General features: G+C 41.6%; 1 protein-coding gene across 2 annotated transcripts in view; it reads right to left on the bottom strand.

Annotated features, from left to right (window-relative positions):
• The window catches only part of SIK2 (salt inducible kinase 2), a 44,990-nt gene extending 35,596 nt beyond the window's left edge, over positions 1-9,394 (bottom strand). For both annotated transcript variants that reach the window (XM_068418276.1, XM_068418277.1), the window contains exons 1-2: positions 9,208-9,394; positions 957-1,073 (exon numbers count right to left, since the gene is read on the bottom strand). In XM_068418276.1, coding sequence (XP_068274377.1) covers positions 957-1,073; positions 9,208-9,357 — 267 coding nt within the window. In that variant the 5' untranslated portion in view covers positions 9,358-9,394. The remainder of the gene's footprint in view (positions 1-956; positions 1,074-9,207) is intronic.
• Between the last annotated feature and the right edge of the window lie 4,337 nt (positions 9,395-13,731).

Genomic DNA, 13,731 nt, shown 5'->3' with positions numbered 1-13,731 from the left:
CAAACACCCAAACGGATATTTATTTTCATTGCTCTCTTCTGGTAAAGATGTGAAAGTCTTTGCCTTGTATATACAGTTATCACAATCTTTCACTTTGTTTTTTGAAGTTACCTCAACAATTTCAAGGGGAGCATTTGCATGCTAAGCTCAAGGATAAGCTTTAAATACTTCATAAATCCAGTGTAGGTTGTAGTATGGACACAGTACAGTGATGGGCACATTATACAAGCAAACTAGTGAGACAATTTGATCAAAGGCTATTTTAAAAATAAAACTCACCTGTCTACCAAATCCATTTCTAACAAGCCAATCCCTTAACAGTAAAGGGGTTAGCACTACATAACAATTACCCTCCTCTTCAAGTGATCTTGCTGATCTCCAGACTTAATTTAACTATTCTCACACTCTCCTCTACCATTTTTGTGTTTTGTCATTCATTTAGAAGGAAATGTGGTAGATATTACTCAAGCTAGTTAGAAATTTAACTCCCGATGGTCCACCTCTACTTGGTGAATTGGTATTTTAAAGAGGAAGTGCCAGTCTCTTTCCCAGAAGATGAAATTAAAGCTAAAGAAGTCTAAACCAGGATCTTCATCTTTATTCAGCAGAACAACTCCAACACCATAGGTCCAAGTCCTTGTGCTCACATTGCCTTTATAGACATCATCAGATGAACTTAAATTCAAACTTTGGTTTTAGCATGCACAAATCTTCATTTGTTTCTTGAGCAAGGTTTATTTGAAACAGGAAACAGTATCCCAGAACCACCACATGATTTGCTGAACAAAACAGTAACAGACCCCAAAGGGAATATTCTCAGGAAAGCCTTAAAAGAGTTAACGGAAGCAGAAATGTCACAGACTGGTGATCTGCCAGAAGTCACTGGTGTAAAGCAAACTCTTCATACAGGAGCAAAAGAGAGGGGAAGAGGGGAAAAAAGACACTGCTAACCATACCTGGTAGAGCTTTATAATGTGTGGGTGATCAAGCATTTTCATTATCTGCACTTCTCGGTAGATCTTCTCCAGATTCACAGCATCCAGCTGAGATTTGTCAATGATTTTTATTGCCACCTGCAGACAAATAGCAAAAGTGAGATTAAAACTCCCCAACATTTTCCTCATTAGTTTATCCTCATTATAAAGGGAATAATGCAACACCAGATAACTGGGGGCATTCTTCTAGCTCAGAAATACACATCCCACACTTAAAAATACAGCAGCACAACACTGTCAGCCAAACCTTGCAAACAGATCTATCTCAATTAGTTTAGAAAACAGATCTTGGTGGTATTGACCTTGTTTTTAACCAATACGTGCAAAGTGAATTACAAATTACTACACACACTTAGGAGGCTAAAAATTTCAAACAGAAGACATTTAAAAAAAATTAAACCAAGAAGAAAAATACAGCTGCTATAAAAACCATGCAAAGGATAACAACACTAAATAGTATTGAATATATAAATGGTGTTTATTCACCCTGAATATCGCATTATTTATGCTGAAGCAGGAGCAAACAATATAAGTCATACAATGCTTCCAATTATAACTGCATTTCACGAACTATTGAACTATAGGAGACAGATGCTACGCAGGAGACAAAAATCCACAGGAGGTGAACCTCATTATCTCCAGTAAGGCTGATTATGGACCCACCTGAATTCAGAATTAACTATTTATTGACTTCATTTCAGTGTGCTTTTGCTTGATAACCTCTTCAAAAGTCACTTGTCTTCCCCAACCACCAGAAAAATAAGATTCTACTATGAGTAAATAAACTAATCTAACCTTGGAATCAGTGAAAAGTTGTTTTTGTTTTTAAGATACAGGATGCACTCTTACATAGCTGAAGCAGAACAAGACTATTTTCCAACACAAACAATTTTTTAAAACTGTTTTTCAAAAGATAGGTGTGGGGTTTTTTTTAAAACAATGTCAAATTAATGTAGAACTTACTGAAACTAGATTTATCAAAAACCAATACACATTTATAAGAAAAACAATACATACAGCCATTAGACAGAAAACAAGAAAAAAAGGTTCACATCCCACAATGTTTTCACCATTAATCCTGAGTTACTCCAGAGCCTTTATCCTTCAAAATGTAAAAGTGGACATTTGGAAGAAGGGGTACCTAAAACGGTATTCAACCACTCTCACATTGCTCTTCTCCCCAGCTCTCTTGCAACTTTCTTCTATCCTAGTATAACACGCAGTAATTTAGGGGATCCTGATGCCTGATCTTTCCAAAACGTGCTTCCCACTGTTGTCTTCTGCTAGTTATTTGTATTTACAGCGCTCTCCATAACACATCTACTCTGCCTTCTTCCACATTACAGTACACTGTGCACTGAGAAGCATACAGGGAAAGAGATGCTCAAGATGGCAGGTCCAAAAAGATTACAGAACTCCCTTTGAAAGTTTCTGTCTTTTGACTATGAAGACATCATCTCTAAACCATGTAAATAAAACATGTGGATCACCTGCTTCTGCTCCTATTTGTTACCCCCACATCCTATTCCCATTCCTTCCAACTACAATATTAATTTGCTGTTTTACACTTGGTATATGTATAAAAGTTGATAATAAAGGCCTGGCTTCACATATGCAAGGAATAAGGGACAGGCAAAAGAAGGACAGTAACATGCATGAGGCTGGACTATCCAAATGCATACTTCCCACTTGTTCTTGCCAGATTTGCACTCCCTTTGACTACTCCCTACAGCAATTGCTCATTCTCTCAGCAGGTCCCCTTTCGCTGACTTACAAAGGCCGAACAGCAAGCTGCTTCCTTATTTGGTCTGATTATATGCCATGTGGCAGCAGAGGATGCAAACATTCATGCAGCTTAAGAAAAAACACCACACAAACCCCATACCTTTAAGTCTCCCTGGCCTAATTTAAGATCACACCTAATAAAATGACTTCTGGTTATTGTTTATTTTCTGCAGGCACAATTTATTACCCTAAGAAGAAATCGCTTTGCTAGAAAGTTACAAAATGTCAAAGTAATCAAAACAAACCACTAAAGCCAGACCAAATTCTTAAACATACATCAGGAAATATTTATTGTGTCACATTTCTCCACTTCCTCTAATGTATTTTATACTGTCTCTCTAGAACCAGAGACAAACTGATTTCTCCTTCATTCTCCACATCTGTCCCAGTTTATACCTGTTATGTGGGTGACCTCCAGATTTAAGAGGAATGGAGTCCACAATTTCTTATTTACAAACCAATGAAAAGATTAATTTGTAGCAATCTTGCATTCCTGTCACAAAACGGTAATACATCTTTCAGCCAAGCAACAAGGCATCTGCAATCTTGGACAGATCAGGTGTTCACAAAAGTCTAAATGCCTCCTTCACCCATCTGGAGTAATGCAAAAAAAAACCTGCTGCATTTTTTTTTTTATTTAAAGTTTAACAGCAATCTAATTAGAATAGCAATTTACACAGACAGCATCAGCCTCTCAGTAACTTGAGGTATTTACAGTAGCTTCACACAGACAACACAGTGTAGAAGCTCTACCTAAAACTTCCATCACTTGTAACTTTTAAGACTGCCTCCTTCCCTGGCTCTGGTTCATTTAATTTCACTTCACCATCACTGTGCATTTTCTCCCTATAGTTAGGCATTTTATGAAGCTCTCTTCAAATGCAAGCAAAAAAATACAGTGACTTTTTCCCGTTTACTCTTCTTGCACATAGGAAATGTGTGCAGTACAGAAAAGCTAATAAAAGCAAAGCTGTACAGGGCTTCAAAGAACAGAGGCTAGGTCTAGCATAGAAGAGGGAAAAAAAAAAAAGAAGTGAAACTGCAGGAAAGCAATAAATAAGGGGGGGTTGGACAATTTGGAAAAAAAAAAAAAAACAACCAAAAAACCCAACAGTAACCTGCTCTCTGGGGATCATGCTGAACCTTTGTTCATCTATCCATCACACTATCATCAGTTTGATTAGCACAAATATTTACACTTACTTCTTTTACACTATCCTATCTCCTTGCTGCACACATTTAGAAATACAACAATTCCCAAAGACCACTGAAAGACTGAAATCAAATCCATCTTCTGAAAGTATGGGAGCAAGAAAACAAGCCTTCAGGTCACACATTTCTTGGAGCAGAATGGCTCCAGAAAAGTCCTCTTTCAATAGTTTTGAAACCTTTCCTTACCTCCCCATACAAGTAAAAAGTGATGGTAGATACAACAAGTCACAGAAGGTTAACACTCCACAGAAGCACACAGTAACATTCTATACTGTCTATACAATCACCCACCTACTCCCAAAATTATAAGGCTAACATGTATCACTGATGAACATATTCTCCATTTTACACACTGGGCATTCAGGTACAACAGGACTTCTTTAGCTAGATCATTCAGTTGACAGCTATCACTAATATATTCATAAAAGTGTGCGTTGCGTAACTACATTAGTTTGGTCTCTCAGATATCTGAAATAATCCTGAGCACAACTCTCCGCTACTTAAGAATATCTTATTTAGGATGCAAGAGGAATAGATGCAAACTAATGAAGAACAAGCTATATTTCCAGTTTAAATAGGTTTTTTAAACTACAAACCTACCATGTTACATCAAACCATATTTTGTCTTACAATGTGGAGTTACTGGGTACTGTTAAGTGGTTCTTTTTGAACTCAGAGAGGAAAAGCATGTGCCTACTTGAAGGAAAAAATTTTGCTATTTGCAATCCTTGTACAACTCTCAATGTGTATATTATATATGTGCACACAGAGGCATGCTTCTATAGAAGCAGCATAGTAGCAGCTGGCACCACTGCTTCTACAGTCAAATGCAGATTAGACATCTCAGTCTATTCTGAATCTCCAGTTTTCACGCATCTTGCCAAGGCCATAGAAGATTTAGAGAAAAACCACTTGGAAATACTTAAAATCCAGCAACTTCTTCATTACGATGTGAGAAGGAACAGTGCATTCAACAGCAACAGCGCACTTTTGTCCATAACCTCAGCTGTGTCGTGATGACAGGAAAAAGGGAAGTAATTCTTAGAGGTGGAGAAGCTGCTTCAAGATGGGGAACAGTTTCCTATCTGAAAAGTGTGTTTTGTTCCTGAAGATACAGCTTGCTAACAACTACTAGCACCTTGCAGAGATGTTGGAACATCACTTTAATCTTTTGAAGACAGTGCAGAGAGACTGACTGTATATAGAAAGGAATTCTTATTTCTCTAGTATGGTCAGTCATAGCCACAGCACAAGCAAACTGACTATGATTCGGCACATGCCAAATTAAGGACAATTACAGAAATTTTGCAACACTAGGTCCTTAGGGTGCAGCTCATTATGCTCAACCTGATCTACCTGTGAGCTCTCACTCTCTGCCTCCAGACATGTGTTCCTCATCTCTCCCTTGCAACAGATCTAGAGAGACCACAGCTGCAAACATTTAAATCAGCACCCCCAGTCTTTGGGGTTTTTTTTTTTTTGCAATAGTGTAATTTTGCCACTGAATTACTCCACTAACTCAAAACTGTGCTGCATGGCACAGGGAGCTGCTGTCTCTGCTTGATTCATTCACTTTTACATGTACCTAAGCACACTCAATCAGGCACTTGCATCTAAACTAGTATCACATCTTGTATCAGGATCTGATAATTTTCAGAGAAAAGTGCAAACCACCTGTAACATACCAGACAGCTAAATGCATGACTGTGAACCGTAAGGACATACTAGTCAGAAGGGTTTCATTTTCATCTGAGAAGCAATGGCTGGTATTCTTCTGTAGATGACTAATCCTTAGGGGTATTAGTTACAGAGTTTTGAGGGTGGGTGGGGAGGATGGCTCTTCCACACAGCCTATTCACAAAGACCTTCCTTCATCCTTAAAGTGCATTACTTTTTTCCAAGTAGTACCTCCATCTATTCCAACAGCTTTTCATTACTGTTCATTACTTCACGTCATCATATTTCACTAGAAGCAAACATCCATCTACTTGAACTTTATGCTTCCAATTACTTTTATTCTCTTTTTAGTCTCCTCCTGAGGAAAAAAATTTGCTTATTTGTACATGCCTCATTAACAAAAGTTACCCTGAGATCACAGGATTTCTTGGCAACAGGATAAATTAGCATGGCAGGAAAGCACGTGTCATTAACTTAAACGGCAACAAACACACAAACAAGAAGCAAAGCAAAGGTCACATTCAACCATGTGGCCCCCCTCTGGGGCACCCTGTATGGACTGTCATTAAAGAGGGTCATGGACTACCTCTATTACTACAAACACACATCAGTCCCTCCATTTCTCTTAACTTTCACACTTCTGTTTGACTGTTTAGTCATGCAATTTTACTGTTGCATTAATGTAGGATTCAAGTTATGATTTCGGAGTTTGTTTGCACACACCATCTACTACCTTGTCTTACGTGTATCTTCTGCTTCATGCCTGGTTTCATTTTATTTTTACCTACACTTTGCTAACAATTTATGGCAACTATATTTACCATTTTCAGTCCAAGTTACCATTTTACATTCTGATATGTAGGTCTTCCACAAAAAGAATGGATTCTGTACATAATCCATAAGTGCTGACCTTTCAAGGTAATAAGATCCCATCTTTCTTTAATTACATAGTTATTGGCTAGTCAGAGTCATGTAAGAAAAAAAAGCAAATATTTTTATAGGTCAAAGCCATATAAAATACAATTTCGAAGTACCAATGCTAAGAAGCCCAACAACAAACAGTTTCCGAATTTAAAGGGTTCAAATAGGGAGATTCAGGAGAAACTCAGACAAGTGAATAGTCCTTTTTAAAAGGGCTTTCTGAGCAAATCTCAACAGCGACACAGCACAGATATTCCCACAGTACAGACCTGATGGTACACAGGTACAGCCTTTCCAGAACCTAATAAGCTGAATATTCTTCCACTGGAAGTTTAATAAAGGCACAGATGAATGTGAGAAATTAGCAACTCAAATTCAAACAACAGTTTAGAACAAGCTTGAAATACAAACAGCCTTCCATCTAGAAACATTAACAAGCAGGACTTCCACTTTATGTGCGTAGTGAACTAACACTGAATCAAGTGAGGTGGTCCAAACTTGAAGTGCTTATTCAAAGTAGTATTTGGCTAGAATTAATTTCTCCTAACATCACTAGAAGTGATCTTAATAGGGTTCCTCTTCCTCAAAGACCAAGTAAATATTTCCAGCAACTAACTCAGCAATTAAGTTCCAGATAAACATTCTTGCATCTCTTACTGCAGAAAGTCAATGTAGCTCTAGTGAAAAATTAAAGACCTTGACACAAGCCTCCAAGACAGTCAAATCTGCTGTAAAAATCATGCAGGAAAAAAAAAAAGCTTCAGACTGGACACAAGACTCCTTAGAAAAGGAACGCTGGTTAAAAAAATAATCAAGACTGTATTAGAATGCACTGGAATTCAGAAATTTCTTAGGACACAGATGGAAAAATCACACCAGAGTTGGGGAACTGTTAAGCTCTAAGTTTTCTGTAACCTTTGTTATTTTGAACAATACTAAGCAAATATACTTTCTAAAATGACAAATAAAAATATAGATGAAAGTTTTCATCCCCATCACAAAGTCTGTCAAAGAAATGAGAACTATAAAGTAAACGACAACTTACTATCTTCAAGCGAAGAATTTAGAAGTTGGGCATATGGAATCAAACTGGGGAACAGAACACGTAACATTGCAAGGTCTTTGCTTGGTTCTTCAGTAATAGCAAGTAAGGATTTAAAAATAATTATCAGCTTATTATGAAACTTGAGAAATTACTTTTAATACTTGGGATGCAAAGCTCATCTATCACTGCATGGCCAGAACAATGTTAGCATTGCAGGTTTGTTTTCCTTAACTGAAGTCCAAACTAAGGGTATTTTTCATTCCTGTAAGGAATGATTTTATCACACAAGATCACAGTAACTGAATAATTGCAGGTCTTTTCAGTTTTTTACTTTGTACTTTGGACAATATTTTATTTACTTTTGTCTGGTACAGAGCAGCACAGTAAGCTCTTCTTCAGTAAACAATGAAAGCAACTATAACAGAGCTTTACAAAAAGCCTACCTCTAGGTGTAGCAACTAAAACCACCTAAGAAGAAAATATAAGAGGAAGCTGATCTTTCAAAGCCATTACTCTCATCAGATACCTGTTTTTAAAAAGTGAACACGATTGCATTTTATTCACACAGACTTACAATCATTTTTGCTATAGCTAAAACATAAGATATTAACAATCTACAGGTGAGTAATCACCGGGTAACATACATGGCAGGGGGAGGCAGTTAAACAAAGAAACTAAAAATGGTTGAATTTGGTTAACTGGTAGGATGATGCATTGAAGAACTCAGGGGACGCACACACAAAAGTTCCTTTGCCAAAACAGATTACCGAGGTAAACGGACTGCTCATCTGCAAGTACTGGCCAGGTCAGGAAACCATAAAATATTCTGGACATGAAACAGGCACAACACAAGGTTTGAACCTTCCCTACTAACAGAAAGTTATCACTACCTGATGGCTACGCTCACGAACCAAGCCAACAGCTGCCCACCCCTACACCCTCCCAACCCGAGCACCTACTGTGACGGCCACACACGGCCCATGGCCTGAGCCACAGGGGCACCCTGCTACAGCCAGACTAGGGGGTATTATCGCTGCTCTTGCCGGGAAGATGAAAGCAAGAAAATAAACAAGAACGGCGGCCAGGGCTCCTGCTCCAAGCCTGCCCGCAGCCGAACACCTCAAGTAAATACAATATCCCCCGCCTCCTCCACAGGAGGAGGCTCCAGTGCTGGAAGGGACAAAAGGAGCAGCAAGGGCGCTGCTGCCCGCCCCCGCCGAGCCACTCAGGCCACCCCCCAATACAGCCCAGCTCCCAAGCACAGCCCCACAGCCCTGAGACCAGCTGCCCGCCCCCCGCTCCGCACCCGGGAGCGGAGCCCCGTAACCCCCGCGCCAGCCGCCCCTCCACGTCCCGCGGAGCGGAGCCCCTACGGCCCGCTCCCCGCAAAGCCTGCGGCACCCCCTCACAAGCACTACGGCCGCCGCCCCCAGCGCACCTCCAAAGCCCGAGAGCTCCCGCGCCTGCGGGCACCCGAGCCCTGAGGCCCAGGGGCCGCGGGAGGCGCCCGGCCGCGCTAGGCCGGGGCAGGGTCGACCGCGGCCCCCGCCGCCGCGCCTCGCCTCACCTCACCTCGCTACGCGTGATACGGTGCCGCGCCAGCTTGACCACGGCGAAGTTGCCTTTGCCCAGCGTGCCCTCGATATCGTAGAAGCCGACGCGGACGGGCCCGAGCCCGCGGGGCAGCAGCGGGGGGGGCCGCCGGGGCTCGGCCATTACCATGCTGGGCGCGGGGGGCGGCGGCTCCGGCGCAAGCAGCGGCGGCGGCTCGAGTCTGTCTGCGGCGCCCTGGAGCCGGCGCCGCCCCGCCCACTCCGCCCTCCTCCACCAACCGCGCGTCACAGCGCGCGTCAGCGGGGGCGGGGCCTCGCCATGGCAACCGCAGCCACCGCGGCGCGGCGGCCGCGCCGGCTTCCCTCCCCTCCCCTTCCCGGCGGCCCCCGCGGTGGCGGGTCCCCGTGGCGGGCCGTCATGGCGCCCGGGGGTGCTCCGGGCCCTCAGCGCTGTTCTGTGCCCTCTCCGCGTCGTTGCGGGGACCCGCTCCCCAGCAGTGCCCCCCCTGCTCTGCCGCTGCGGCCAGGGGAAAGCTTCCCTTCGTGCTCTCAGCTCTGTCGCCCCGCGCACCTGGGCGCGCTGTTGGAGAGGGGATGAGGCCACCAGGAGCTTCTCGTTAGCAGGATGAGGACAAACAACGAGTCTGCCCCAGGTGTCTCTCCGGCCCTGAATCATGGTCTCCATGGCCCCAGGAGCTTGAGCTGCTGCACCTGGATCAGAGGCTCTGTGGGTACTCTATGTATTTTCTTGACAGAAATACCCTCTTCCTGTCAGTGAGCAGCGTTTCCAAGTCATTCCAGATGAGAAAGATGCCTTTTCTTAGTACATCAGCCTCCCAAGATCCCAATCAGCATTACACAAGACTCACCTTGAATACTGTGTGCAGTTGTGGGCCCCACAATTTAAGGATGTGAAAGTCCTTGAATGCGTCCAGAGGAGGGCAACAAAGCTGGTGAAAGGTCTGGAAAACAAACTTATGTCTCTTGCTTTCCCTTTGTATACACGTCTTACATGTAAAGCTGCCTCATACTTGTGGAAAGTTGGTTAAATTTGTCACGCGTCAAACAGCAACGCCTGTTCTGCAAAGGGAACTGAAGGCCTCTGTGAAAAGTTAATGCTTGTCCTTCACTGCACTTGCAGTTCATGAGATTCCTCTAAGGAATGACATTTTGAGATGACACTGCTGACTTAGACTGACATGGATAATAACTGCGCTGTTACTGTTCTATTTATCTGCTTAAGAAGTTCTGGCAATGACTAACTGATGACTTGAGTTAGTCAGATATTCACCCTTTTAAATGATTGATAGGTGCATGAGCAAGCTTACCATAATCCTACTTGAATAGAAAATGGTGTCATCCCAAGCTGCTACTTGTGAAGTTGCACTCCTGTTTCACCCTATAGGACGCTTTTCAGAAATCTGAAACACTGACCAAACAATAATTCTAGCATGATGGAAGCTTGGTGTGTTAAAAGTAACTGTTTCTACATTGTGCAAAATATTGCCTAATATTCACTCTCAGTCTCTTTATTATACATAAAATTTTTAGTAATAAAATATTTATTTGCTTCCTGCCATCTTTCATCCATGTAAAATCTCACCAAACTGGTGCAAAATCAATTATTAAGTCAGATTTTGTGTTTGCAATAGGAAACTTCTGCAGAAACTTTCTTGTGCTGCACACCACAATGCCATTTTTGGCCTGAAAGTTCAGGTTACAAAAAACATTTCTTAATAACGCTGCTAAAAGAACTGCAGTCACAAAAACATTCATTGTACAGCAGCCTTTAACGACCATCGATGGCTTTTGCTATGCTTGAAGGCAAGTGATTCAGGTGCTTCTCACAGACACTGGTACAGAGGAGCTTCCAGGCCATTTTCAACAATCTGCTGAACGACAGAAACTGTGGAGCACACATGCCCTCTTCTGGTCAATGTTCCTGTACGTAACATTACAGCTGTGATGCTCTACTAAACGGAGGTGTCAAAGAAAAGAAATTATAAAATTACCTCGCCTTCTAATAACTTCCAAAGATGCTGAGCATATGCAGCTGACTTTGCCTGAGTTCAGTAAGCCAGCGGCTCAAAAGACCAGGGCACGCAGTTGCCAAAATATGGCTTTACGTGTTTATACACATAAGCTCTAATACCTGGCTTGAGCTTTTTGCTCTCATTTCCTGTTTTTCAATGCCTAAAAGATGCTTAATGCTTGCCAAAAAAGAGAGAAGAGACCAAGGATACACGAGTAAAAGTGGATAGACGCACAACTTCTTGATAAAGGAACACTAATTACTGCATCAGCAACCCTGGACATTGCAAGCGCCCAGCAATAACTACTCTCCTATACCAGGATTTTGCTTTTCATGGGAAATAGTTGCTAACTGGGTGTCATTTTCAAAACAGGTAGGAGACTTTTTTTTTTTTAAGGGATTGCTTCTTTCAGGGCTTCATCTTGCACTACTGTCTGGTGGAGGAAGAGGGTGGGATTGACAGACACTCGATGATACTGCAAATACGCAGGACAGAGCCATTGTGCACATCAACCTCACCTGTAACATCCAGGAAGTGTGGCAACTGACTGAAATATTTCCGTGTTTGCAACAGACAGCAATAGCACACAGATCCAGAAACATCTTCCTGCATGTTTACATTGGCAGAGCGCACTCATGGCCATGTCATGCACTCATTTCTGTTGTTTCAGTCCAACATCAAACACCTTCTGCCAAAGCCTTTGGCACACCTTTGTTTCCTGGCTTATGCAAATTGCTTTTGCTTCATTTTCCTATTTGTTTCCATGCAATGGAGAAGAGCAAACTTTTAGGGAACCCTGTCAAGAGCTAAATTAATTTCAGATGCTTCATAGACAGACATCACTTTTCTGCCCACCACAGTGTACACAAGGTATCCTGAACAAAGTGAATACTCTTAATGAAAACATTCAACCAGGGAAAGGAGATGAACGGAAATCTTTCCTTGCCACAATACTGCAGGCTATTAAATAGGGGTGTTTGGCTGAGAAATGACTGAGAGTTACATGGCAATCTTCAAGATTGCTTAAGACTCCACTAAGTAAATCCGAACTAAGGATTTGAGAAGTCTAGACAGGGCTATAAAGCTTAAAAATTTCCCTTGGCTGTTTAAATCATAACACTGAGGACTAACTTCAGCGACCAGTAGTTCTTGCCTTATTGCAGTAAGTACTCCTGTGTTCAGAAGTCCTGTGCTTGCCTGAGATCTATGGACAAAAACTTTGTTGAAAAGTTGATATAACTGCAACCAATACAGAATGGCGAAACTTGGGGTGTTGTGGGTTTTTTTAATACACAGACAAACAGGCATTTACTATTTTTATTTGGCTTGTGAATAGGTCAAACGTGATCTGACAGAATAAGTAAAAAAGATTACTTGCTACGCGCAGGGCCAGGTACCAGAACTGCTCAACTAAACCATATCTTTAATCAAATACATTTTTATACATAATGACTTAGTCTAGCCATGCTTCAAGATTGCTACACAGATCTGCTGGACAATAAAATTAATATTTCGTCAGTTACAAGGCCTCATTATTGTTCCCCATATCTAACAGGAAAATTCTCATTTCACCTGAATTTATATTTAGGTGTGTGGCAGTTGCTATGCCCTGCTGCCATTCATTTCTACTCCTCCAAAAGTGCAGGAAAATGGGCGATATCTAATATTGGTTTCAAAATGACTTCTTCAAAACTATGGTAAAATAAGATATCATTTCCTCACACTGTCAGAGAGGAAATTCCATGAACTATCCTCAGTACCTCACCTTAATGCTTATTTAATCTACATACTGGAATATGTGAATATGTAAACAGACAATTTATTATAACTGATTTTGCTGGAGAATAAGTGAAGGAATACAGTTCGCCTTATAACACCAAAGCACTTACTGGGATTCTTTAAAACCAACCTAATGGCGTAAGTAAAACAGTTATGTGCTGTGACTCACTTACACTGCCTTGGCAGTAAAAACTAGGAGGGAGAGAAAGAAGCAGAAACCACACTACTCTCCTTCTTGTGAAGTGTCTGTCAGTGTCATAGGCAGATGGTAAGGGAGGCCAACACAGCTGGGATATGGGCTGACATGGACACAATGACCAATCTACAACCATGGCAGCTTTCTGGGGGACACCTATGAGAAACCAAGTGTGACCAGCGATTGACTTTTGACTTTCAACACCTTTGACGACGAGTAGGTCAGTTAAATAGATAGGGATTTTGGATTGTCCTTTGGTTTCAAAAACATATCTTTGGAGTACAAAAAGAACCAAGAATATTAACGAGCCATTTCTGGGGCAAAAGGGGGCTTGATGCAAAGCAAAAGATATACATTCTTTTCAGTTTAGATCTTTAAAAACCCATATTCTTTCAAAAAATAGAAGAATATAGGGACAATGCAAAACCAGGATAAGCATCACATATAATATTATTAAAACAAGTGCATAGGTAGGTCAGGTTAACTTGTATTGATATTCACTTTGTCATCCATATTCCAGGCTTTTTTTTGTCCA

Source organism: Nyctibius grandis, chromosome 25, assembly GCF_013368605.1.
Source record: "Nyctibius grandis isolate bNycGra1 chromosome 25, bNycGra1.pri, whole genome shotgun sequence".
Classification (NCBI taxonomy): domain Eukaryota; kingdom Metazoa; phylum Chordata; class Aves; order Nyctibiiformes; family Nyctibiidae; genus Nyctibius; species Nyctibius grandis.
This window is presented reverse-complemented; position numbering and strand designations above follow the sequence as displayed.